This window comes from Anopheles darlingi, chromosome 3, assembly GCF_943734745.1.
Source record: "Anopheles darlingi chromosome 3, idAnoDarlMG_H_01, whole genome shotgun sequence".
Taxonomy (NCBI): domain Eukaryota; kingdom Metazoa; phylum Arthropoda; class Insecta; order Diptera; family Culicidae; genus Anopheles; species Anopheles darlingi.
Window position 1 is genome coordinate 60,203,568 of NC_064875.1, and position 25,974 is coordinate 60,229,541.

Here is a 25,974-nt window from a genome sequence, read left to right on the forward strand (position 1 = left end):
AGCGTACGGCGTGCTCCGGATGTCGTAGAGCTCACGGTGAGCTACTCACTTCTAATATACCGTCGAAGGGGAAGTTGGAGGGGGGGGGGGGGTTATCCGTTAACTGTCCAATCGCAGCTCACTCAAACCAACCTGAACCACGCTCTCTCGCTCTGTCTCTCCCAGCTCGTCGCGTGCGCTTTTCAAATCAAATGCATTGTGGCGGACTAATCGCGGCATTTGCAGGGGCTTAGAGCCAGGGTTAGACGACATTGCAAATTTCTCACAGACGATCAACCGGCAAGATAGCCGCTAGAGCGATCGGATGAAACATGTTTTCTCCAAACCGCCTGAGCCCAGTCGTTCATTGAACAGCCACGCGAGCGGTTCACCAATAGTAGCTCGAACTGTACAGGCGGATTTTATAGCAATGAATCGTGGTTTGTGCTTAGTGTGGTCAGTAGACAAATGGCGTTTGTGGTTTTGTTTGTGGTTAGTGTCACAGGCTCAGGCGGAAGGTCCATACCGTTCACCGGAAATTTTCATGTACGATGATTTGGAGAGCTGCACTGCGCGTTCCGACACATCCGTTTACTGCTACGCTAAGACCGTGCTCCACGTCGATCAGTTTCCGGCAGGATACGTTGTTCCCAATACAGAAGTATGTTATGTTTGGGGTGCGCAATTAGGAACCCTATGCTGACCCAGGGCTCATCATTCTCGTCTTGTTACTTTGTTCTTCGCTAGACTACCGATAGGATCGTCTTTAATCATCGGCGACATGTGCTCGAATTGGGTGTCTGCACCGCAAAGTGTCTGGATGAGGTGCACCAGATGAGTGAAATGGAGCGCAATGCTCTTGATCTTCCCGACATACCTGTTAACTTTACGGTAATTTTAAGTGTTCTAATGGCTTGTGACTCTCCAGTTCTGGGTCCGAGAGTGTCAATGCTTTGAATTTGCCTAATGTCGGTCTCCTTCGATCAGTTCCTTATCCCCAGCAAGGTGTTTCCCACGATGGTGGCCGATAACAGGCGTTACAGCTCGCTGGTGAACGTTTGCATCAACAAACGATTGCGTGACGAGTACGGCATCATGGGACACACGATCCTGGAGTACTGCCGGCCACCTAGCAGCCAACCCGCACCACCATTCTGTAATTCAACCGATCCGATCGCGACCGATTGATTCGCGATCGCGCGATTCCCAGCCCAGAATACAAGCATCCTAACACGCATAATAATTTTCCATTCCTTCTCCATTGTTTCTTCACGATTGTAGCGTTCTTGGAGCTCGCTTTCATTGCGATTACGGTCGCTTTTGTGGGCGCACTGCTCATCGCGACTCTCGTTGATTTCTACTCGACGAATGATAACGGTAACAACAGGTGATCGGCTCACGCTAACCTGCTCCTAACGAAAATCTATCTCTCTGTTTCCACAGCTCCACACGATGACTGGGTGATGGCTTTTTCGGTTCGCCAAAACTGGAACCGGTTGCTGGCGGATCCAAGGTCGCCAAGCCTACACCACGAGCTGCTTTACATCGATGGGCTGCGTGTGCTTGTGAACCATCTGGTTATCGTGCTGCATAGCAGTTTGGCCGCTAGCGTCGTACCAGCGAGTAACTATGAAGGGATAGAGCGTCTGTTGTTTCACTATCCGTTTTTGGCATACTTTAGCGCGAACGCCTTTCTGGTGCAGATCTTCTTCACCATCGGAGGGTATCTGCTGAGCATAAACTTTCTGCAGGATAGCCGAACCCATCCCATCGATGCCCGGTACGCCATCAAGAAGCTGCTGAACCGTTTACTGCGCCTGATGCCCGTGTACGGATACTTCCTGCTGTTTTCGGTTAGCGTGAATGTGCGATTCGATACGAATGTCAACGGATTTCGGCTTTTTACGGCCGAAAATGGGATCTGCCGTCAGAATTGGTGGAGCAATTTGCTGTTTATCAACAATCTGGCATGGCCGGAGGATCTCTGCCTCATGCACACTTGGTATCTGGCGACCGATTTGCAGCTTTTCGTACTCGCGCTCGCCCTACTGCTAGCGGTGCACCGTTGGCCCAAGAGCAGCGGCATTGTGTTCACGATGGCCATACTCGTTTCGCTGTGGATGCCAGCATACATTACGCACACCGACAAGCTGCACCCGGTGTTGCCGGCAAAGCTGGGGTTCGTATCCTTAGAATAGCTACGGAAGACGGAGAGCGGCTTGAACTGGTTCTTAATGTCTGTCGTTCTGTTTGGTTTATAGCGAAGCGAAGCTGCTCACCATGCACGAACCTTGGATACGAAAGATTTACATGCCGAGCTACGCCAACACTGGCAGCTACTTGGCCGGTCTGATTGCTGGTTACCTGCACGATCGTGTTATCAATCACAAGCTGCAGCTGAGTGCATTCCCGGTAAGCCGGTGATCGTGCAACCGTGCACATTACTTAAGTTTATTCAATAACGCTTGACTTTGCAGCTCTATCGTGCTGTTGACCGAATGATAACACCACTGCTGATCGCGATCCTCCTGTCTTGCGGTATGTGGTACTATATCGAGGTACCGAAACCATCGCTGTGGGTGTCACTGTACAGTATACTCTACCGCAACGTGATCGGAGTGTTTATGGCCACCTGGTTCCTGCGTTCCATCAATACTCCCAAAGGTTGTACTCTAAAGGCATCAAGGCGTGTTCGCCATTTTCCGCCAATTCGCTAATTTCTTTTCCCTGTTCGTATAGGATGGTTCCGGCGTATCCTGTCCATGAAACTATTCACCACGCTCGGCAAGCTGACGTACAGTGTGTACGTGCTGCATGATGTCGTGATGCGCTTTATGCTGCTGATCGAGCCGATGGGTGCGGCGGTCACCCTTGGGAAATTCGTCCGATCGATCTATCAAGTCAACATTTCTGCGTTCGTCGGTGGATTCTTTGTGTTTCTGCTCATTGAGCAACCGATGATACAGCTGTTGAGACCAATCATCGACCGTGTATGCAGCTGGAGTAACCAGAAGAAGAAAAACTAGATTTAGATCTAGTCCACCACTTTCGCTATAATGTATTGCGACATCGTGTAAAATTTAGAGTATGTGTGTGTATATGTGTTTGTGGGCACCCCGGGGGTACGTTGATAGAGGTTGAAAATGAATTAAATTTAGTACTTCATAGCGCCAGCTCGTCTTTTTTATAGCCCGTAGCCTTAGACATCGCTTAAGCTTGGGGTTGCCTCGGGCTGGGTACTTCTTGCGTTCCAACGTCATCATAAGGCCAATGTCATCTTTACCGCGTCACCGGGAGGAGGGTGGATAACACAAAAAAGTACCATTGAACTTGGCAATGTGTTTCTGTTAATGGACGACATTACGGTCCGGTTGTCCGGCGAGGAAACATAACCGTGCAGATGCGAGCAAACTGCCTCAGTCTTGTGGTGACAGTGAGACAGTGCAGTGAAGTACAGGTGTTCCAATCTGTGTCCACAAAGTTTAACCACGATTCCTAGGGCTCCGGTGGGCATATAAAGAGATACGATGGGAAATTCGGTGCTGGCCATCGTTAGCTCTGTGTTCTTCCTGCTGTTCCAGTTGATGATGCTCCCGAGGGTTCGAGGAGAGTTCATTGAATGTGAGTCGGTCGATTGCACTGAGAGGATCAGTGGTTCTTCTAAATAGTTACAACAGACACTAAAACTAAAAGCGTGACACCTTACATCGGTGATTTGATGAAGTAAATTATGAAAATCTAAGAAAATTGCGACCAAATGGAAAGAACCTTTAATCTATCGGTCACTAGAACGATCTAGAAAGAAAACAAAAACGTTCTCATTAAAAACCGCCATTAAGACGAGACCTTGGCCTTAGTGAAGAAACACGTGCCCATCATAAACGCGAGTGTGATTCGTTTATATGTGTCGAAAAAAAAAAACACACACACACACACACCTAATTACGCTGTTTTCTCTTCTGAATACGCGGTCAACGTTTAACATCCCATCTCGTGCACCGTAGTGTCACAGTACCATCGAATGCCAAAGCTTTGGATGACGGACGATTACGAGGACTGCCTGGAGCTGCCTGGCCCGGATGATCCTGACGGTGTTTACTGTACGGCGGCGGTGGTACTGAAACCCAACAATCAATCCGATCTCTGGAGATTGATTGAGGTATATGAGGATCACGTTCACGATTGGGGGTCACTGCTTATGGTCGCCATACTTACGGAGCTGCCCTTGTTCTGAACAGGATTTTTCCAGCGATTACAAACGTCACTTCAACCATGCGGTTCTCAAGCGTGGTATCTGCATACAGCGCTGTCAGCAAATCGTACAGCAGCTTTCCCCGTCGGCCCGTGAAGCGCTTACTGTCGATAATTTTCCAATCAACATTAAGGTAAGGGTTCGCTCACAAAACGGTCAAGCTCACCTGGGAAACTTTATGATCACTTCATTCCGTGTAGTATAAATTCGATGACGACATCTTCTACGACTCGGCGGAAAATCGTGCAAAGTATGACGATTTGGTGGAGGTTTGCATTAACAAGCAGCTCAACGATACGTACGGTTTGGTGGCTCACGCTGAGGTACAAACCTGCGATACATCCACGAGAGAGATGCAACTCGGTATGATCACTACCGCACGCTGGCTCGAAGCGTTCGTTTGCCTCCATTTTCTGTTCTGTTGTTATTCATCCTCCCTAGATACATTGGACTACTCGTTCTGGATCATTTTTCTGCTGCTGATCGTGTTAGTGATAGTATCCTCGTGGTATGACAGCTCGATCAACTACAAGCAAAACGTCAGCCACTTCCAACAGGATCTAGATAGTAAACGTAAGCTCACGCATGATCTTTAGGGTCAGAAACCGTCCATATCATGCTCACGCTTACCTCGTAGGTAAAATGTTGTGGACATCCTTCTCGATCCAGCGCAACTGGTACCGACTGACGTCACGTTCGCAGGGTGAAACACACAAAAAGCTACGATTCTTTCAGGCCCTTCGCTTCTTCACGATGACGCTCGTCATTTTCGGTCACGCCGTACTGCTGATAACCGTCAGTCCGATCACACACCCGGAAAAGTTGGAACAGGTAACAGCCGATCCCCTCAACCCTTTCGATCGTTGATCGTGTTCATAGACATTTGAGCGATCGACTAACGCGCTATTGCGCCTTTGGTTATGGCTTTAGCTGTATCACAGTGTCGGCAGCATGATACTCACGAACGGTGTGCAGATCACGCAAACGTTTCTCGCGATGAGCGGCACTCTGCTCGCAATTCAGTTCCTAGAGTTTGCCGAAAAGCGAAAGGGCAAGATCAGCATACTGTACGTGCCGATCACGATCTTCTATCGGTACATTAGGTAAGGATGGGTAGAAGGATTATGGGCGTTACGAAGGTACGAAGCCAGCAATCGATCGCTCTTATTGATTCCGCTTCCAGATTGACGCCTGTGTACGCGTTCGTGATACTGTTTCATGCCACCTGGTTGCTGAAGCTCCAGTACGGTCCAATCTGGCGCTGGGGAGCGGAAACGGAGCAGGTGTTCTGTCGGCGAAACTGGTGGACTAATCTGCTCTACATTAACAACTACGTGAACGCGGATCAGCCGGTACTGTTGAGCAGACTTACGATACCGAGGATCGTTCATTTGATGCTCTCTTCTTCTCTTCTCTTTCGTACAGTGCGTACAGCAGGGCTGGTACCTGGGGGCCGAGTTCCAGATCTTCACGATAGCGCTGGTGGTGCTCGTGGCGATCGTAAACTTGCCTCGCCTGAAAGTCGCAATCCTAACCCTGGTCCTCGTGGTAGCATACACTATTCCCGCCCTTTTCATCTACTACCAGCGGCTGGAAGGGACCTTCGTGATTACGCTGGAGTACGTTCCGTTCGATCGAACATTAATAAATGCATCTAATGGATCGCTCTGTTCCCAGGGCTCAACGGTACGTGTTGTGGCACGATATGAACTACCTTCGGTCCTACATTCCGACGCACATCAACTTTGGCAACTACATGCTCGGTGTACTGACGGGCGTCATCTATGTGGAGCTGTGCCGCCGCTCGATCAACCTGGCCGAGCGTAAATGGTTCCGCGTGCTCTGGTATCTCAACGTTCCGTTCAATCTCCTCATGATGCTGCCCTCGTACATGTTCTACGTGAACGAGTTTCCCAAACCTTCCGCCTGGATGGCAATCTACTTTGTCGTTTCGAAGAACCTCATCGGCATCGGGCTCTGTATTTTGTTTCTGGGGATGATCTTTGGCGTCAGCAGGGCGGCTATGCGGCTGCTGAACTATCGCTTCTTTGAACCACTGGGTCGGCTCTCTTATGGTGCGTACCTGTGCCATCCGCTCATCATGCGCTACCTGTACGTGAGTACGCGAGGACCCGTGTACTACAGTGATCTAACAACGGTAACAAGCGTTATGCTCGATGCCTCTTATCGAAGTGAAGAGTATCGAATAATGGCGTATTTTCTTCCATCAGCTTGCCCTGACACTCGGTTCGGTTGTATTGTCATGCCTGATGGCCTTGCTGTTGTGCCTGCTGATCGAACTTCCAACATCCGCGATTCAGAAACAGCTTTTCGGTGGTTTGATGGGTAGGTAACGGAGAGAAAACACGTTGCTTTGTTTCGGTTCTTTCTTTTTTATTTGAACGATTCCTCCTTCTTCGCGCATTCAAGGTCACAAAAAGCATAATCAAATAGTCCCGGAAGTGGCACGACCCCCTAATACTGCTACTGCTGTCCCGATCGAACCCGGTTTGGAGGAAAAGAAAATGGATACGGACACAAGAACGCCATAAATGCGATAATGCGCTTCTACCAACCACTTCTCGACTTTCTTGTCTGCATTCATCTGCATACCACTCCGAAAGCCAGACAGCGTGATGCAAATCCGGCAAATTCGCAGTGCTAAACAGTGTGAAAAACATCGAAAAGGGATGATGAACGAATGTCATTATAGCTTTCACTGATAGCTTCGCACGCTTGACGTCACAGGACAGGTTTGACTCATCGAGCGGCGGCGGCGGCGTGAGGGAGATAGGCAGGGAGAGAGAATTGAGAGGGTGGGGTTACCCCCCTCATGTCACCAAATGTCGCATCTCGATGATTCCGCGCCGTATCGCACGGTCGCCGCTAAAAAGGTTCTCTCGACAGCTCTCGACGGTCTGGACAAAAGACACCGACGGGACGGTAAGCGACGAACGCGTGAAGTTTGTTTTGAAAAACCAAATTCTGCCGCAAAACTGGTTTTAGCCTAATCATTTACAACGTGGGCAGCGACTTAGTGGCCTCTCTGGTGCCAACAAAATCCGTTACGTTTCCGCAATATTCCCAGATCGCTCTCCATAGAAGGTATCGCGATGCTCTCCGTATGGTCCATACCGATCATGATTGCCAGGCGACGCTGCGTTAGTATTCTTCATCTTTCGTTACTCAAACGAATGACGCCAAAGCGCGCTACAACACTTGTTAATTAATTTATATGCAATCATAAGTATACATTTTCGGCTATTCACCCAACACTTCCTTTTTGGATCCCGCTGAGTTGAAGTCACCAGAGTTTAATCAACCTTGCAAGCACTGGCTACGAAATTGCCCGGATCAAGGCCCCAATTCACACAGTGCAACGTACCATTGTGGCCCGATCAGGGTGACCATTTTACAACCTCGGAAGCTCCCCGGTCTGGCCTTTCGTGTTTGATATATTATACCATCGCCCCGTGCTCGCCAATTGATTGAAAGCAAACAAACCATTTCACACATTTTTGCACGACCTATTTCGTGCACTTCTACGTGATTTTGGCTACCGAAAGTACGTTCTCAACTGTTGACCTTGCCAGCTACTGTTATCGTCACTATTCGCCTACGAATAAAGTTCTTTTTTTGGGGGGGCGGGGGCCTTTCTCCTTTTCAGCGAATCTCGTCGGTATATCATTTGCATCTGTAACCGTCTGTTCCGCTAGTTCGGTCCAACGGCACGATTCCTGCAAGTCATCGTGGCAGTATCCTGTCTCTCTGTCGGCGAGAACCATAATCCCGTAAGATGGAATGAAAAATCGTTGGATAAATGGTGCTCACAAAACCGCTCGCGCTCCGCGGTGCAAACACCACCGGTTGGTACCGGTTGAATGAACCGTTTTTCAGGCCACTCACCGCGATGATCTGTTGGTTCATTTCGTCCGCTACGAGAGGCGCCAACTACGAAACGTGGTTCGTACGATATCGCGTCTCGATTCTTCGCGCCACCAGGAAACTCCATTTGAAACGGACCAGTTCGCGGTGGGTTTGGAGCGCGTGGTAGCGCACGGGATGCTAAACTAGCTGAGGCGACAACCAGCGACGGCGCACAGTCAGTACCGGAATCTCAGAACGATCACACGTTAGCAAAAGAAACCAAACCAACCAGCGTCTGTCTCCTGCTGGCCAGATAGGTGGCCCGTAGATCCTTAAACTTATTGGTTAACTGAAACTTGTGCAAACTTACCATTGTGTGGAAGTGATGCGGTTTTGAATTGTGTGAAGTAACTGTAAAGAAGTTTTGGACTGTTTGGAGAAATCGAAAACATGAGCTTTTACAGGATGTGCCGTGCTCTGTGGGTTGCAGTGGTGCTGGTTGGCGTTGTTTTTGTAGGACTGCCGGCAGCTTCAGCGCATATCGAGTGTAAGTGTAATGGCTAATCATCTAGTGATCGATAGTTCGTGGGAAACGGAAAGAAATTCGTGCTTCGCCATGCCAGCACTCTCCTCATCCTCCAAGGAATAGTTTTAATTCAATGTTTTATTCATGAACTGGATCGGCTTGTTTCTCTTTTTGGCATACGTGCTTTCACTGGCAACCAGCCGATCGGCAAAATGGATGAAAAGAAACTAAATTCCATATACTTCATCCCTTCATCTTTGGGATATCGTGTTGATGAAATTTTATCACACCAGAGTTTAGGAAACATTTCACCGCGTCAAGTCTCTTCCAACGTTACATCCTGGTTCACGAAAGTTCGATCGAATGAAGAACTCCGCGGCGAAGCGTCTGCTCACGCATTAGAACCTTATTAAGTGATTAAAAATGAGAACAAAAGAATTCCTTCCTTATAATCCACATCCTGCGTCAGTTGATTTCAGCGAACAATACGCTAAACTCACTCGCAAGTCGGTTTAACTGTCAGTTAATTATGCGTGCCTCAAGCTTCTCGAGTTCTTTACGGATCCACGCACACGCGCCTCATTATGCCAACGGTATTTTTCACGATTCATAAAACTCATCAGGATGCTATTGCTATGTAGGTGTGTTCTGCCCTTCCATTGCCTTCACATACGCTGGGGAATTTCTGCCGCGTTGTTTACTTCAACGATGTTTTTGGGGTTTTCTGTGCTTCCGTTTGGATCATCCATTCATCCATACATCATCGGGAGATTCCGGGTGCTGGGTGCGGTAGCCTACCTTCGGTTAGTAAGGCACTGAAGAAGGCCTTCGGCCTCTGTTGGGGTCTAATTGGTTGGACCTACACCGTGCGCAACGCAACTGAAGCCTGATGCTATCGGTGATGGTGCGAAGTGACTTCCTGAAGTGAGCGAATTCTGGGCCAGTGCAATGCTTCGATCGTACCAATAAGCACCAGTTAGCACCGCTTGGCCCAATTTCCATTCAACAGTTCATTGACAAGACGAGAACGGTGGCCATCTTCCGGGGTCACCTAGACGAGGCGCGATGCTCGTGGGAGACACTACGAAACGGAAGCCTAATTGAGCGATCGCGATCGCGCGCGATGCTTTATTGCTTTGTATGTCAAATGTCAAAAAGGGCGCCCTACCATCGCATAGAAATCATTAGTCTCGGCTACTCAGAGAAGCGCTTAACGAGGCGCAACAATGTAACGGAGATCTCGGGACCTCGTCGTTACCGTGCCGGTGCTTGGTGTTTCTAATTAAACAATGATCAGGTACGGATCAACTGGACCCTATGATCAGCATTAATCACAACAGATAATAATTCTCTCACAATTCTATGTCCTAACAACGCTGTTAGGCAGCTTATGTTTTGTAAATTCAATTGTGACAAACACCTGGCCATCGCTTCTCACTCCGATCGTTTCGGTGGTCACCGAAAATTCATGCACCACGTACACCCGCCGGGCGGGGGAGGGAGACGCGTGTCACAGCCAATCTGGGTTAGAGACGCTAACGGCGCGAGACCAACATTGACCATGCCGGGCGCGAGTCTTTTGTGGATCGAGGGCGCTTAGATCGTAGTTAAAGCTGCTACTTTGAATAAAATGTAATGCAACGTTGACTGCTTAACTATGCGGCTCACATGTCACGCCGATGGGGATCGTCGATATTTTGTGACAATCCAAAAGGTACACTACGAGCTCACTCGTCAAAAACCGATGTTGAACCGATGTGGTGTGATGCAATTACTGGACGGATGACGTGCTTGTTGCGGGATGTACCGTTTATAGTTGTTAGCCAGTGGCCCCATGCGATCGTGTAATAGATCGCTACACCAATTACATGTTCCCTGCTCATCCCGGTTAACCAACGGTAGAGAGGCGTAGAATGTAAACGGTTAGCCGTTAAGATTGATCGCCAACCGTAATGGGCAGGTGTCAGGATGCAATTTGTTTAAGTAATTAATACTTTTTTTTCCTTTGGGGGAAAAAACACCCTCGCTCAATCACTGCCAATGGGATTGTTCTAGGTTGTTGGTGTTGAAATGCTGGGTTACAGATCGCTGAACTGGAATACCCGGTCTTACACCATCGATCATCATTGTCTGCTGCATTGGCTAGACACAATGCGATCCCTTCGGTTGACCTTTTGCAAATAATCCCCCATTGTAAAGGGATGGCATAGAATCATTTCTGTGGATTCCTGGGAAGTAGTGACCTCATGTCTAGCACAAAATCAATCTGAAAAAAAACCTCAGACAAACGATAAATGTAAATGATTTAATGGTTTGCTAGATTATCTTCGTTGATTCCTAATTCTTCATTCCACAGTAGATTACTCAGCACTAATTAGTTGGCTCCGTGGCTAGCCCGGGATGCTTGCACCCTTTTACGAAAGAGAAACTAACCGCGGATCTTAGGGTTTTTGGGGTGGGGATTAGTGTTTTATTGCTGTGTGAATGTGATTAAAACGGACGGACGACTAGCTCTTCGCGAAGCAGCCCTAACAAAGAAACCTTTATCAATGCTCGGTGGTCGGTGGGAGGCGATCACTTCGATTCGAAGGTCACGATCACGTCTCCATTGCCCAATAAAACCAGTGTCAACCAGCTTACAGATGCTCCGAGACGCATATGCCGAGCGCGATTTCCTGTAAGAGCTGACTAAATCAAAACGTTTCAACGCCACGCGCAATTCGACATCGCGACCACCCTCCGCGAGCGCGCCTTTGGCGCGTTTAGATGCCGCTCGCGTATCGCACGTTCTAAACGGTGTGCCAACCCCGGGGCTGTTCTCGTGGCGGATTGTGTTTTCGCGCCGGTAAACCTTCACTTCGACGACTCGATCCACCGGTGACGATGGTTCGGCCGAGCGGAAAAAGAAACAACTCTAGAAGGGCATTAGCATGGAACGGAGCGTTACGATGTGGCGAGTGCCACGAGACCGCACGCCGGACACACAAATGGCGGGCGGTCTCCAGACAGAGAGAGAGACCAAAAGACGATGGGGGATGGCATTAATTTGCACATTATGGTATCCGTCGCCCAAGAAGGAGGAGCAGGTGACAAAAAGGGTTTGATTATCGGGCAGACAGCCAGAGTTGGACAGCAACGGTGGTGTTCCACGGTGTGAACCGGCCGAACAGGACCATTCTCGATTCTACCCTTTCTGTATCATCATCCAACAGCTCGAGCGAGCTTCAGTGTCTTTGGCCGCTGTGAATTCCATCGAGAAGAATCTGCATGAAATCTTCCCGTTTCCCTCAACTCCCGAACCCAATGTTTACTCATCTAATATAATAATTAGCGATCGAGTTCGTTGGCTTCCCGCCCCAACAGGATGGGGGACCTAAATCACACATGGTCGTTAACTCAAATAATGGCGTACACTCAGCCTGGTGGTGACTCAAATAAAGGGGGTGGCGAATATTTGCTCATCTAAGCGGAATAATATCCCGCGCCAAAGATGATGCATTGAGGAGAAATGCTATGTTCATTATTCTGCAGCATCATGCCATCATGCCAATCACTACCTTGGGTTCAGAGACCGCTAATGCCGATAACAGGTTTGCAGCAATGTCGCTAGTGTAAAATGCATGGCGAATGCATCCTGAAGAAGTGCTGATGACTGCGAAGACTGCCAAGAATGACTAGAACGACTAATGAAACCCGATCGGTATCGCGAGGAGTAATGCCTCGAGGAGAGGAGTCTGCTTCGCATGCTGTGGTGCGGCTTCGCCTGCTAAACGGATTATGATCGTGATATCAAACTTAGCATCTGGGTCATAGGTTGCTATGTTATGAATTCTAAAAAAGGGTTGCCCCTGAAAGCAGTAACCTACCACAACAACTCTCCGTTGTCAGGGCTATAACAAGAACGGGTTTTTCGGCCAAGTGTCCTCCAACGTAGGTCGAACTACAAATCACCCTTCCTGTTAGGGTTCTAACATATCGTGGAAGCTGCACTATTGTTATTGTGGATTATTGATAGAGATTAACATAACAGCGATCGGCTACGTTGTTGACTTGGCGATGGCTTATAAAACCACAGCCACGATCATGTGCACCTCAAAATGTGGGTAACCGATGCCTCTCTCTCGCTTGGTTGTTATTTTGTTAACACCAGTACGTTCTACTGTCAACGTCGCTAGCGATCGTACGTTTGTTTTGCTAATATAAATCACGATCATTAAAACATTCAACCTGGAAGGGCCCGCCATTGTGGAACAGGTTTCCGTGAAAGAAGATCGCCTATTCTGTCATCCCCGTCGTCGTCGTCACCGTCGACGTCGCGTCGCCCAGCAATGTGAGAACACCGATGGGGAAGACCCGCGAGCTTGCAACAACGAGAGATGCGTCGTAAACGGATGACTGTGATTCTGCGGTGTCAACGGCAGGCAAGCAGGCACGCTGGGTGATAGGATAGTACCCGAGCCTAAGCTATACAGTATGATCGGCTCACATCGCGCAAAACGCAAAAACTCGTCCAGAGTTGTTAGACGGGATGAAGACGAGTTCCCTTCCAGGTAGTCGTGAGGCGAAATTATTTTTAATTGCTCTTCCAACGTTCATCGCTGGCGATGTGTTCACGTATACTTCTGATTCCGCTTATTTTAAGATGTACCTTGATGTACTTCACTTGATCCTCACCACACCCCAAAGCAAAACTTGATCCTGACTGCTGTCTATCAGTGCAACGCGGGTCGATGTACTGAAGCATAGGCTTTGTATACACCACATTCTGCACTGTAATTGTGGATCCAATGCAATATACTAGACAACATGGTCATGGCCCATGGAACCGGTTTAAACCCGGTTCAGGTGATGCAATCGTTTTCTGCAAGCATCACCCTCCACACGTGAGCAACCGGATAGGTCAGCTTCCCGGCTCACCACCGGGAATAGACTATCGCAGTGTCTTTGCCCTCGATAATTGTAGCGGAAGAAAGTGCACAACGTGATATTAACTATCCCGCTGTCCCATAAACCTCCATAGAATCTCTTTCGTGGGTCATATACCGATGTGGAAAGTATGCCGATGTGAAAGCATGCCAGGCGAGAACGAGAAGATTCGACCCAATATTTGAATTCGATCGAAGACTTGCTTGTTCTAGAACAAACGACTGAAAGAGAATGTTATCAGCAAATCCCTCCTTTGTTTTTACTAATTTGTTTTTGTCGGAGGGTTCTGCGAAGACTGGAATTGCGAATATGTAAATCTTCTTTCAGACTCAGAAACCGTCTGAGTCACACTCGAGGAGGGGGGGATCGTCTGAGAAATGTTGATCAAAACATCGCAACGATCCTCTTCCGCTTACGTAGGTTTAGTCTAAAAACATCTCCATCTTCAAATCAGCTTTGCATAAACAGCGAAAAAACCGCCAAAGTGAACTACATTTCTTATCTATTTTCTTTCTCGCGTCTCCTCTTTTGTTCTCTCGGTGGCCACCGCCGCCAGTGGAGGAATACTATCGCATGCCGCGGATTTACGCGTATGATGAGTACGATCCATGCGTTGCCCATGCTGAACGGCACGCTTCTCCTGACGATGCCGCCTACTGTGTTGGTCGCACCGTCATCAAACCGGATCAGGAGTCGAGCCTTTGGCGACAGATCGAGGTAAGCGGTATAGTCTGCACGATGAAACAGCTGGCTGGCTGGTTGGCACTGCTGCTGCTGCGCTTGTAGTCCCTGAACTTGGCCTTCGTCGAGCGACGCGCGCGGCACGACGCTCGGCTAGGCACCCGCTTACGGATGTTTCTCTATGTTTTCTTTTGTTTCTCCGTTCGCCGCTCCGCCGCTGTAGCTCTTCACCAACGATACCAAGCGGCATTTCCGCCATGATCATCTGGATCGTGGCTTTTGCGTTCACCGGTGTCGTCAGCTGCTCGAGTCACTCGATAACGAAACAGCCGAGAGTTTGTTCGTGCACAAGTTCGACATTCCGTTCCCGGTAGGTAGTCACAGCATGTGCGTAAGGTTATGCGCTAACGCATTTTGATTGATCATGTGCTTATAGTTTCACCATTTGCCATAATTGAATGGGCTTTATCATAACGCTACCGTGACCCTTGGTAATAAATTTAAAAATAAAAAAAATCGACACCGATAACCAAACTATGATTTCTCTATTAAAATATTCAAATTTACTGCCCTCGAAATGGAATAGGCATGATCAATTATACCGCGTACGCCGCTGCTGGAAACCGGTATCTCTCAAACATTTGCATTAGCATGATGATCATCATATACATATAATAGACGACTGTCCTCCATCAATCTCCATCTTCACACACACACACACCCTTCCTCTACAGTACATTATACGATCGGACGCGTTCAGCGATGCGACCGATGATCAACTACGGTACGGGAAGCTCATCAACATCTGCCAAAACTATGCGCTTCGAAAGCGGTACAACCTGTCGGCCTACACGGAAATCGAATACTGTATCCGCCCTGCCCAACCCGCACCGATGGATGGACTCGATGTTAGCTTCCTCGTTGTTACGGCCCTGATCCTTGCACTCGTGGTCGCCTCCACCTGGTACGATTATCGAACGAAAAACCCACAGGGCGATGAGCACTACAAAAAGGATCTACCCTGTCGCAGTAAGTTTCCGGTGGAGGAGGAGAAGGACGGTTCGTTTTTTCAGCAAACCCAACATCTCTGAATATGCTTTTCTCGGTTCCAGAAACGATGATTCTTACTTCGTTCTCGTTGGTGCGCAACTGGTACCGGTTGGTGTGCCGCTCGAAGGATCAGCTGAACGAGGATCTCAAGTTTTTCCAGGCCATCCGGTTCTTCACCTTCTGTCTCGTGGTCGTCGGGCATTGTAGCGATCTGTTTAATGCTACCTCGATCGCCAACACACAGGACCGCGAGGGAGAGTACTACAATCCGCTCAGCCACATACTCATAAATGGGTCGCTGATCGTGCAGTCGTTCTTCGAGATGAGTGGCTTTCTGCTGAGCATACACTTTTGCACCAATCAGGCCAAGATGAAGAAAATCAGCTGGGTGGCCGTTTTCGCTACGGTTGCATTCCGGTACATCCGGTAAGATGGCTCGATGACGACGAGGGTAGTGAAAATGGTTTTCTCACTTCATCCGGTTTTGGTCAATGCAATGGTCTTCTACAGGCTTACACCGGCGTATGCGTACGTCCTATTTCTGCACGCAACATGGCTAGCGAGGCTACAAGATGGACCCCTGTGGACTCGTGGTGCGGTAGTGGAGCGGAACCTATGTAGGCGCAACTGGTGGACGAACCTGCTGTATGTGAACAACTACGTTAATGCCGATGAACCGGTGAGTTGGCTGTCAATAAACCACACGCCCTCTCAACCGGCCAAGTGAAACTACGTCATGACGAAGTTTGAGGAACATAAGATACATACCTCACGACCAATCATAAAAAGAATTCCAATTGGCACACCTGTGTGACTAGCTTCGGGGCTTTCCAGAATGCGTCAGAGGTCAGAGAGTAAAGAATATGTCTTCTGGTCAAACTCTCTCTCTGTTAAATGACGTATTGTGGTAATGATCGGTTAATTGTAATCTGCTCTTGTCTCCGTTATTTTCCCCACAGTGTCTTCAACAAGCCTGGTATCTGGCCTGCGACTATCAGCTTTTTGCCGTGGGACTCATCATTCTTGTTGCTGTTACAAAGTATGGCCACACCGTTTGCTTGTTTCTTTGTATTTCTCCATAATTATTTGTTCTGTCGTATGTTTTAGATACAAAAAATACATGATCCACATCTTCAGTGTATCAGGGTTGATCGCCATACTGATTCCAACCCTGGTAGTCTACTACAACCACTTTGAAGGAGTGTTCCTCGTCAGTCTACAGTAAGTTACTCGACAGAGATTCGTCATCGATTCACAGAAATGAGCCAACAGACGTTTACACAATCGTTACAGATCGGAGCGCTTTATCTTCTGGTTCGATGAGATGTATCACAAAATCTACATCCCATTCCACACCAACATGGGCTGCTACATCGGAGGAGTGTTTTACGGATATCTCTATCATCGCATCCGCACCTCGGACAACAAAGGAAACACATCCAAAGTATGCATACCCATGTTTGATAAGCTAGCGATCCGTTTTGTTAATGGTTTGTTTCTCGTTTGCTAGTTTCTTAAATTCCTTTGGTACATGACGGTCCCGTGCGGTATGCTGGTGATGATGATCAGCATGATCTTCTACTCGAACAACTTCGAAAAGCCATCGCTATGGATTGCTATCTTTTTCCCGCTTCACAAGAACGCGTGGGCACTGTTCGGGGCGATCGTAATGTACGGCCTCATCTACAATTACAACCGCTTCATCAAAAGTGTGGTCAATTTCCCGCTGTTTGTACCGCTCGGACGGCTGACTTACTGTGCGTACATTAGCCACGTGTTTTTCCTGAAGAATTTCTTCTACGGTAGCCGCGAAATCGGCTACTTCAGCCATTCGACGATGGTGAGTGCCGCTTATTTCTATTGAAAAAGTCGGGCGGATTTGTTTACCATTTTGCTTGTATCTGCAGTACATGAAAGTGATCGCCGTTATCGTTGCATCGTACATTCTCGGTGCCATCATTGCTCTTACACTGGAATTCCCGATATCCTCCCTCCAGAAGCACCTTCTTCCAAAGCAACTCGGTAAGGAATGATCTCAGTTCTCTCTTTAATTGCATCCAGTAGCTTCTAAACGATTTGATTCTTCTTTTTTTTAGAGAAAATCACAAAACCTGAACCACCGAAGGAAAGTAACAACGTGAGCCCACCGTCAGCGTAAGCTATGAAACCGCGTTCCAAAAATATAAGCTTAAGATACGAATAATTTAATGGTAATACTCACGGTCAAACACCAAGCTGTGTGACTCTTCCGCTTTTTAGTTAATTAAACCTTTAAGGGAACAGGATTTTCGTTATCTTAGTGCCGCCAAGTGAACGCCAAATAAAGCTGTTTGAATAAAAGACACGTTTACAGCTAAACATTTGTTTTTGTTGAGAAACAGTAAGCGATCTTGGAGAAAATGCGTTTCTCTTCGTCTCGTAGCCCATTTTTTAATATTTTTTATGCCAAAATAATTTATGCCAAATTATAAAGCGGCAATAATTTGAACTGGCTTCAAAATTGTCTTGCGGTGTTCATCGAGGCCCCGTGCTGAATTTTTTGCGAGTATTCATAACGATTTTTTAAAACACGTGGGAATTTTGAAAGGTTACAGTGATGGTCGATAAAATATGATCATTCCCCGGATCCAGGAGTCGAAAGTTCCCAGAATCGAGCCCCGGAAATTCCGACTCCCGAAACAGCAGTGGTGTAAACGATGAAGCCGTCTCGCTCGCACAAGCCTGCGTTCCGCTAAGAGTGAGCGGGATAGAACGTCCGTTAGTCCGAAGTGGTTTTGACGTTTGAACACGCGGGCTGCACGGCAACTCGTTGTTTTGGTCGTTCCAAATCCAGAAATCGTTTTTAAAATCGTTCTTTGGATTTTTGGGAACGATGGATATCGTTAAGGAGGTGCTGGAAAAGCAGCAGAAAGATCTGCAAAAGTACAAACCCATCACGGTAGAGAAACCGCTGGAACCGACCGTCGATATCGGCCACTTGTTGGTTAGCGATCCGAACTACTTCGATGAAGACAAACTGAAGTGAGTATTCTTCGCCGGTATGATCGAGTTTCCGGTGGGGATGGTGTATTGATTGTGGCGTTTTTTCCTAGAGAGAACCGTGAGCAGTACGTGCTGGATGTGACACGCGACAACGTGCAGTTACTGATCAACAGCGTTTGGGAGCTTCCGACGGAGCGTGTTGAGGAATCGATCGTTGCCAAGCTACCTGCCCCGCGTACCGTGCTACCGCGTGCCCGTAATCTGCCCGTCCCGAAACCGTTGACCAAGTGGCAAGAGTTTGCACAGGCCAAGGGTATCAAGAAGCGAACACGGGACAAGAAGGTGTACGATGAGGTACTGGAGAAGTGGGTCCCGACGTACGGCTATCAGCGATTCAAGGCCGAAAAGGAGCGCGATTGGGTGTTGGATGTACCACAGAATGACCCGTACCGGGATATGTTCAAAGAGAAGCGTGATCTGCGCATCGAACGGGTGGCAAAGAATGAGGTAGCACGTATGAAGAATATAGCCCGGGCGAAGAAGATCGCTACACCGCGTACCGGATTCGTTGGGCCAGATTCGGCCTCTGCTAAACAGGTAAACGATTTGCGCGCGAAAGAATTGCTTTTGGTCATCTAATTCTCAACTCTCTCCCATTTGCAGCTCATTACGGCATCAAACGTCGTGAAAGCATCGACCGCTTCAGTCGGTGTATTCCAGGAGTCGCTGCCCAACGAGAAACAGGCACGCGGTATCGGCGTGAAGGAACTGATTCCGGGCGAAAAGTGCAAAAAGAAGGCTTCCACATTGACCGGTGAGAAGCGACGCAACATAGAGATCGTCAACAAAGTGCTGAACAAGAAGCCGAAGATCGACATCGACCGGGCGATTTCACTGCAGAAGGCGGAAGCACGTGCTGCGTAAGTTCCTATGCGAGCATATCCGAGAAGGAAATCCTGTGTACCGGTACAGCCTGGCGCTAATTCCCATCATTCTCTTCATCCTTTTACAGACGTGAAGCGGCCGACGATGACGGAGATGATGGTGAGCGGCGAAAGAAGGGTGGCAAAAAATCCAAAGGATTCAGCCGAAAGAAGCCGAAAGGTGGCCAAGGTAAACGGAATCACAGTAAGCGAAGCGTTGGGCGTAAACGTCGCTAGAAACGCAGGATAGAACGGTTGCATTCTGGTAACCGAACCTTCTCCCAATTAGATTTATTGAACACATTGCTATTGCATATATAGATGCAGATATCCGTGAAAGAAAAGAAAAACAACATTTCAATACCTTATTAAAGTCACACGAACGTATGTGGAACACGCAACGCACGTGTGTACTCATTTCTTTCCGAAACTAAAACCGCCGTCTAGTGCCTGTTATTTGGAACGAAAATCATGCAACGCGATTGCTAATCGATTTGTACGTCACTCTGGCTGCCGAAATCGCCTGCTACACGCTCGACGCATAGTGCAGTTGCAGTAGGTGAAGGACGAAGGACGAGGTAGCGAGATTTCTCGAAAATGTAGGTCAGTGCATAGAAATACGCAGAGCCACGGGAAAGGAAAGATTTTTTCCGACAATTCAGTGAAAGCCGGTGGACAGACCGCACCAATTAGAGCACGTAGTCTTCTTCCCTTACAGTGGTGCATCCTGGCCGGCTAAATTTCTTGGTGCATTGTGGTTTTTAGCCGTGTGTACACACACACGGTTTATTGCACTCAGCTGAGCCGGAACCGATTTTCGTGTGTGTTGGTGCAAACCAGTCAATCGCGAAGAAAAACAAAAACATCTCCTGTGCGGTGCGGCAGAAGAGCCCTCTGATAACGTGAGAAAAAGGAAAAAGGGCCAACCAATTGGGTGTCCTCTGCCTGCAGCAAACAGCCACAAAAAAGGATCAAAGACAGCCGAGTGAAGTGAAAATCGTGCTGCAAAAATCTTGGGCTGAAATGTTTCGTGTATTGCAGTAGGCCCAGCGCAAAGCGACCAGCTACTGAAGGCTACTGAGCCTTCCTGCCAGCAACATCTGCAGAAGTATTCCGATTTTTTGGCTAAAAGAAATTGTCCGTCGCGAAAATGAGCTCCTTGTTTGCACGCGTGTTCCGCCAGGCACGCATTACCTTCGAGCAGACGGCGATCGGCGATGCCAAGTTTGCGGGCCATCTGAACACCCTGCGGCACCTGCTCGGTCAGTTGACGCTCGCCGATCTCAACCTGGATTCGTCGCTCGTAGCAACGGAGACATTTCAACAGCCGACCAAAGCACCCTGCACCTTCGTGGATGTGTATGAGAATGACCGGTTCGCCATTTCGGTATTTGTCTTGCGCGAGAATTACACCATGCCGCTGCACGACCATCCTCGTATGCACGGATTGCTGCGTGTGATTTCCGGTGCGGTACAGATCCGGAGCTACACAGAGCTAGCGCGCCGCGATTCCGTCACAACCACCAGTTCGATGGCAGCGGCCGATGGGGTCCTCGGCAGTGGCGGTTCTGCTTTCCGACAAAGGCACGTTCTGGTTGCCGCAGAACCGGAAAAAATCATCAGCTCGTCGATTGGGGCGGATTCCTGTGCTCTGCTAACGCCTGACGAGCGCAACTACCACGAGATCACCGCTATCGGTGGACCGGCCGCCTTCTTCGATATACTTAGCCCTCCCTACAACACAAACCAGCCGCAGCACATCTCCTTCTACCGCAAGGTACCCGTACCACGGCATCTGGCGGAGCTAGAGCTTGGCAGCCCGGGTGAAGAGAAACCGCTCGCTCCGCAACCCGATGATGATCGGCCACGGTACGTGCTGCAGTCGATTCCGAACCCGGAGAACTACTACTGTGATACGGTGCAGTACGAGCCACCCGATTTCCTCTACACCGATGACGATGCAGATCGTACCAGCGAAGGCCAGCGAAAGTAGACGTCGGTAAAGGAAGAGCGAAAAACGCATACATTTGGAACTATGCAGGAGAGCTTAAAGAATCTATTCTTTACTTCTAGAAGACGATCGAAGAAGGCCATATCATGGAACGAAAGGAGATGGATTTCTTTGCCGATTGTCGCTTCATTCGCTAGCTTACTTCAATGCTTTGGAGGCTTCCCTGTGTTGTTCAAACGTTTGTCGTTTCATGCGGCCTCCTGCGTTCGCTCGCACTGAGCAAAGGCTTCAGCATCGCTACAGAGCCTGCTGCTTGGTAGGTTGCTAACCGACACCTAGACACAATTTTAGTACACACAAGGCTTAACAATAAACGTAAACTAAAGTCCCGGTTCTAGACAACGTTTTGCTCTCCCGTTTTTTCAATAAAAAGCTTAAGCTCGTTCGTATAAAATAATATAAAAGCTTTGCAAAATACCATTTTATTCCGTTAATCTAATCACTCTGGCGAGGGTGCTTCGAGCCAATTTACACTTTTTTTTGCAATATCCTATTATTTAAACATTGCTTTGACTGTTAAACAGTAACAGCAACGTGTCGTAGATCGTAAAATAAAAGGCCGAAGTAAAGCCTGCTTTGAGAAGCGATGGCAGCAAACCTTTGTACAGGCCGCGCATTCCCTCGCGTCGGCCTACTTGTGCTAGGCAGTGGAACATGTGTCGGCACACAAAGTGTTCACCGTATGTTTGCCGGCTTCCGGCGAATCCCTGTATCTGAAGCCGCTTTTTGGCGAGATCGAGCGGATAAACCAACAGCTTTGTGCAGAGCCCGGCCAGGCCACCGCACACGAACAGCTCGCCGGGTGGTAGTTGCGCCTCAGTAGGCAACCCTTGGACACGTTTCGCCACCGTGCCAAACAGATTGTAGAACATGAACTGACCCCCGGTAAGAGGTGCAATCTGTAGCATCGCTGGGCCGATCCCCCGGTACAATCCTCGTATGCCTTCCTGTCGATAGATGAGCAGCAACCCTTGGCCCGCGTTACGATAACCTCGTCCGGGATCCTGTGACACTAGTCGCGTACGTATAACATCTAGCGGCATGATGACCATGGCCGCGAACGATCCACTACAGGCCCCACAAATGAAGTTGCGTCCCCGATCGTGGCCCTCGAGCAGAGGTACCTCTCGCAGTAGCACGTTGAATCGCTCGTAGAATGAAAACTGTGCCACACCGTACGTGAGCGATAGCAGCTGTGCCGGATTGTGGCCTTTCCAGAAGGCGAGCAGCCCCTCCTCCCGGTAAATGCAGGCTACCGACTGAGCGATCGAACGGTACTTGGAGCGGGTCGAGCTTGTCGCGATCGGTTCCACCTGCAGCTGCAGCCGTATCTTCAGTACATCCAACGGTTGGCAGATGAAACGCGTGATACATCCGGTTAGTCCTCCGGCGAGCCCGGCATAGCGGGTTTCACTGTGCTTTTCACGATCCATCCGCGGTTCCAATTTTGTGCGTTGTGCGCTTCGAGCAGTGATGTGTCCCTTTTTGGTGATGTGAAAATACTCCCGATTCGATTACATCACAGTATCGCAGGCCGCTGGCCGTCGTTGTGATGCTGATTATGGGCCTTGGGTTGGTTGCGGCGTACAACGGCAGTAGTGCTGTCGACCCCTATACTACCACGCAACATCGTCAACACGGACGATGACCGTGACCCTGAGAACGTGCGTAACTGATAGTGCGATCACGACGAACGCTACCCTAAAAAACCGCACTAAACACACGTTGGGAATCAATTCAGAGTTCTTTTAGAATTTGGCGGCACGACGGTCGGAGCTCATGATGGTCCTTCGAGGCTCCTTGGATCTATCTTGTGTGTTTATGGTCCCGTTTGCCTTCCTTGTTTGTTTCGAACACGTTGGACTCGCTCTCTCGTTCTTTCGCACTGCTCAGCAGGCCGCGAATCAGGTGATTGTCAAACGAGCGCTCCGTAGCGAAGACACACACCTGAGGGACCCGCCACGTCCTGGTGCACCCACTAGATCATTTCCTTCAACCATTTCGGAACAATTTTGTCTTTTATTTCGTCCTTCTTTTATTTCATCCGATCCCGTTCGCTGCTCATGGTTTTGAACTAATATTGCAATCTGCTTTTCCTTCTGCCATCCTTCTCAATCGTCCTCGTTGGCGTAGATGGTTTGATTACGTCGCTTAAACTTTTTAATCGGTGGTGTATCTTGCACGACGTCGTTGGGCACCTGCTCACCGGAATCAGCGACTGCACTCCCATCAGTCGTTTGCTGTGGACTCGACAGGTTCAAATTGACCACGGGCAGACTCTCGGAGAGACTGCTGTCTCCGAACGATTTGTGAGGCGTCGTCGTCGCTTGGCTCACCAGCGAATCGTTGAGCGTGGTCGAAAGATCCGATTCTTGCGATTCAGTCTCAGCGCACCATCTTGGTTGAGGTAGTGTGGACGAGAGGGATGTACGTGCCACCGGCCGTTCACTCGTTTGTACGGTTTCATCCTGTTTTACGTCATCGCCTTCGACATCATCATCATCATCGTCATCGACATCCAGTTCGTCGGCATTCGTCATGGCACGCTTGTTCGGTTTGCTTGAGGCAGGCGTTTGGACCGGGCCAGAATCAACATAGGTGGACGTGTTGAGCTTATGGCCCGTCATTAGCATTGCCAGCCGCAAGGGATCGTCAATGTTGAGCCGATCACAAAATGCTGTCGTCTGAGGGTTAACGTATGCTTGCGGCTGTTCGACAATGGACATGTTCAGTCGACCATCATCATCCCCCGGTGGTTGATAGGGTGCTGCAATACGCAAAAAATTGTCCGGAATTGTAAGATCGCTGTCGAAGCAATGCAATACTTTGGCTTTCTCCTCTTCCGTCGGTGTGAAATTGAAGCGCTCATCGCCATCGCCTCCTTCGCCCGGCATGTACCCGTTCGTAGAGCGCACGCTGATCAGATGATTCGTGAGGTTCAGTATCGTAAGCCACTCGAGATCATACCGTAGCTGCGGTTTTTGATCTTCCTGCGACTCGCCGTCCTCCGTGGGAATGTCGAGAACTTGCAGAAAGCGACGCCTCGGTAAACATTTGTCCAGCGCAAGAAACTTGGTCTGCTGGCCATCCTTATGTTCGACGAGGGCAGCGAATTTACAATGCAAGTGTGCCGCGAACCAGTACTGAGGTTTCAGCTGTTGTAGCAAATCCTCACATGGTCCACTCCCGAGCCGATTGCTTTCAATGTCCTCCCGGAACGCTGGTTTGAAGCGAAGCAACTGATTGACATTACCGTGCTCGGTGATTGCTCGTGGCCAATCGTGTGATAACATTATGTCGACCGGGTGTGAAAGCTGCTTCAACCGGAACACATCGATCTGCCGCTGATGATAAACGCTCCGTTTGGTCGATTCCGTGTACGGTGGGAATTCGAAGCGTCCCTTCAGAAAGTCGTGACCCTTGAAGATGCCAGAAATGCCACCAATCCGCACACCGTTACACTCGACCACTCCGGCGTACCCAAGGTAGTAGATGTTGGGCGCTACCCAGCCACCGTAAGGTAGCTCCTGCAGATAGTTGGATGCCTCGTGATTGCCTCCGATGAACAGCGTCAGGATGGGTGCCAGTTTTTCTCCACTGTAGTACCTACGGTGAAACATTCGGTCAGTACCTTACCTCCAGAACGAGCTACCACCCATCGTGTTACCCACTTGTAAAAGCTGCACATATCCAGGTGCTTCTGTGGAACGGCCATGCACTGCAGGTCCTGGAGATTTCGCGTTGATTGGAAGTCGCCACAGCATATCAGAAGGTCGATGGCGATGTTTTGCTCCTCCTGAATCGATCCAATGAGGTCGTAGATCTTTTCCAGCTCCCCGTGAGCACAGCCTTCTATTGCTATCTTCATTTCGGTTTTCCGGCTGCCGCGACCGTTTTCTTGCAAAACGAGGAAAGTGTTTGGCGTTTGTTTACGCAAGTGACGCTTTTGGCTTTTTTTCATGGGACTCCCCCTGTGGAAAATAGACCGTATTACCGAATTTACCTACAAGTTGTTGTAACCTCCATTAAAAAGGTAAAAAAGGCATTAAATGTGCTGGATTATTCAACGCGTTGAAAATAAAATCATACCTAAGTGTACCTCGCTTTAAAAGGATAATCGCCATAAATAGTTGCGCGTCGTCGAGTAACTGGCAGTTGGCACCCCAGCTGCAAGTGGTATAAACGTTACAACCGCTAAGCGTTACAACCGTTAAACTTCAAAGCCAACGGAAAAAAGGCAAATGATGCTACAAAAATCGTAGGCGAAAAATCTCCGATCTTCTCGTGTTGCGTGTGACTAATTTCGATCTCTCGGTTTGTTCAGTAAATAGTGCAAATAGCAGAAGAGGATCGATAATGGATTGCGAGTTGTAAGTGAAAAAGTGGAATTAGAAAATCTAAGTTGTGCATCCAAGTAAACAAAGCGTTGGTTTGCGGAACGCTCAAGGCACACCCACTGTTGTTCGGTCGATCGGTGATTCTTTGTAGAAATTTTACTCTAGTGCCCTCGTTAACGGTGGTGGCCACATCAAGATGAGTGGCGACTCGCGAAGTATTCGCGTTGCGGTGCGAGTCCGCCCATTCAACTCTCGCGAGCTTGAACAAAACCCACGGAATATCATCAAGGTATGCTGCGCCGGAGGGCCGTGTGCACTATCGGACGACGGTGTATTGATTTGGATTCCTTCTTCATTCCCGGTCTCGTAGGTTTTGGACCAATCCACCCTTATTTTTGATCCGGATGTCGACGACGATGAGCTGTTTTTCTTCCACGGCG

General features: G+C 48.9%; 8 protein-coding genes across 10 annotated transcripts in view; 6 read left to right on the forward strand and 2 right to left on the reverse strand.

Annotated features, from left to right (window-relative positions):
- Positions 1-344: 344 nt before the first annotated feature.
- On the forward strand, positions 345-3,144 carry LOC125954726 (nose resistant to fluoxetine protein 6-like). The gene is made up of 8 exons (XM_049685248.1): positions 345-640; positions 727-870; positions 967-1,135; positions 1,261-1,356; positions 1,423-2,158; positions 2,241-2,391; positions 2,457-2,643; positions 2,719-3,144. The coding sequence occupies exons 1-8, from the start codon at positions 410-412 to the stop codon at positions 3,003-3,005; spliced, it is 2,001 nt and encodes a 666-aa protein (XP_049541205.1). The 5' UTR covers positions 345-409; the 3' UTR covers positions 3,006-3,144.
- A 362-nt stretch (positions 3,145-3,506) lies between these two features.
- Positions 3,507-6,783, forward strand: LOC125955672 (nose resistant to fluoxetine protein 6-like). The gene is made up of 12 exons (XM_049686813.1): positions 3,507-3,600; positions 3,984-4,138; positions 4,218-4,364; positions 4,432-4,594; positions 4,673-4,804; positions 4,869-5,062; positions 5,162-5,334; positions 5,415-5,565; positions 5,657-5,850; positions 5,909-6,389; positions 6,463-6,577; positions 6,662-6,783. The coding sequence occupies exons 1-12, from the start codon at positions 3,507-3,509 to the stop codon at positions 6,781-6,783; spliced, it is 2,121 nt and encodes a 706-aa protein (XP_049542770.1).
- Positions 6,784-8,327: 1,544 nt separating this feature from the next.
- On the forward strand, positions 8,328-17,621 carry LOC125954725 (nose resistant to fluoxetine protein 6-like). Its single transcript, XM_049685247.1, has 12 exons — positions 8,328-8,645; positions 14,107-14,267; positions 14,455-14,601; positions 14,966-15,260; positions 15,344-15,707; positions 15,792-15,960; positions 16,241-16,320; positions 16,389-16,502; positions 16,575-16,725; positions 16,792-17,121; positions 17,189-17,303; positions 17,378-17,621. The coding sequence occupies exons 1-12, from the start codon at positions 8,549-8,551 to the stop codon at positions 17,437-17,439; spliced, it is 2,085 nt and encodes a 694-aa protein (XP_049541204.1). The 5' UTR covers positions 8,328-8,548; the 3' UTR covers positions 17,440-17,621.
- Positions 17,622-18,073: 452 nt separating this feature from the next.
- Positions 18,074-19,587, forward strand: LOC125954732 (ribosome biogenesis regulatory protein homolog). Its single transcript, XM_049685255.1, has 4 exons — positions 18,074-18,302; positions 18,374-18,860; positions 18,927-19,183; positions 19,276-19,587. The coding sequence occupies exons 1-4, from the start codon at positions 18,154-18,156 to the stop codon at positions 19,421-19,423; spliced, it is 1,041 nt and encodes a 346-aa protein (XP_049541212.1). The 5' UTR covers positions 18,074-18,153; the 3' UTR covers positions 19,424-19,587.
- Positions 19,588-19,750: 163 nt separating this feature from the next.
- On the forward strand, positions 19,751-21,561 carry LOC125954735 (2-aminoethanethiol dioxygenase). 3 transcript variants are annotated; one of them, XM_049685260.1, is made up of 2 exons: positions 19,751-21,185; positions 21,263-21,561. In XM_049685260.1, exon 1 carries the CDS (start codon positions 20,337-20,339, stop codon positions 21,177-21,179), a length of 843 nt encoding a protein of 280 aa, XP_049541217.1. In that variant the 5' UTR covers positions 19,751-20,336; the 3' UTR covers positions 21,180-21,185; positions 21,263-21,561. The 3 variants fall into 3 exon arrangements, with proteins under 3 accessions (XP_049541217.1, XP_049541216.1, XP_049541218.1); XM_049685259.1 differs by having other exon boundaries at positions 21,260-21,560; XM_049685261.1 differs by having other exon boundaries at positions 19,751-21,181; positions 21,260-21,560.
- A 15-nt stretch (positions 21,562-21,576) lies between these two features.
- Positions 21,577-23,069, reverse strand: LOC125954734 (mitochondrial thiamine pyrophosphate carrier-like). The gene has a single exon (XM_049685258.1). The coding sequence runs from the start codon at positions 22,628-22,630 to the stop codon at positions 21,695-21,697; it is 936 nt and encodes a 311-aa protein (XP_049541215.1). The 5' UTR covers positions 22,631-23,069; the 3' UTR covers positions 21,577-21,694.
- Positions 23,070-23,219: 150 nt separating this feature from the next.
- On the reverse strand, positions 23,220-25,104 carry LOC125954730 (lariat debranching enzyme). Its single transcript, XM_049685253.1, has 2 exons — positions 24,869-25,104; positions 23,220-24,803 (listed from the first exon to the last, which is right to left on the reverse strand). The coding sequence occupies exons 1-2, from the start codon at positions 25,063-25,065 to the stop codon at positions 23,309-23,311; spliced, it is 1,692 nt and encodes a 563-aa protein (XP_049541210.1). The 5' UTR covers positions 25,066-25,104; the 3' UTR covers positions 23,220-23,308.
- Positions 25,105-25,486: 382 nt separating this feature from the next.
- LOC125954721 (kinesin-like protein KIF18A) overlaps positions 25,487-25,974 on the forward strand; it is a 4,908-nt gene continuing 4,420 nt past the window's right edge. Inside the window, exons 1-2 of the mRNA XM_049685239.1 lie at positions 25,487-25,823; positions 25,905-25,974. The exon at positions 25,905-25,974 is cut by the window's right edge and continues 1,247 nt beyond it. Coding sequence (XP_049541196.1) covers positions 25,731-25,823; positions 25,905-25,974 — 163 coding nt within the window. The 5' untranslated portion in view covers positions 25,487-25,730. The remainder of the gene's footprint in view (positions 25,824-25,904) is intronic.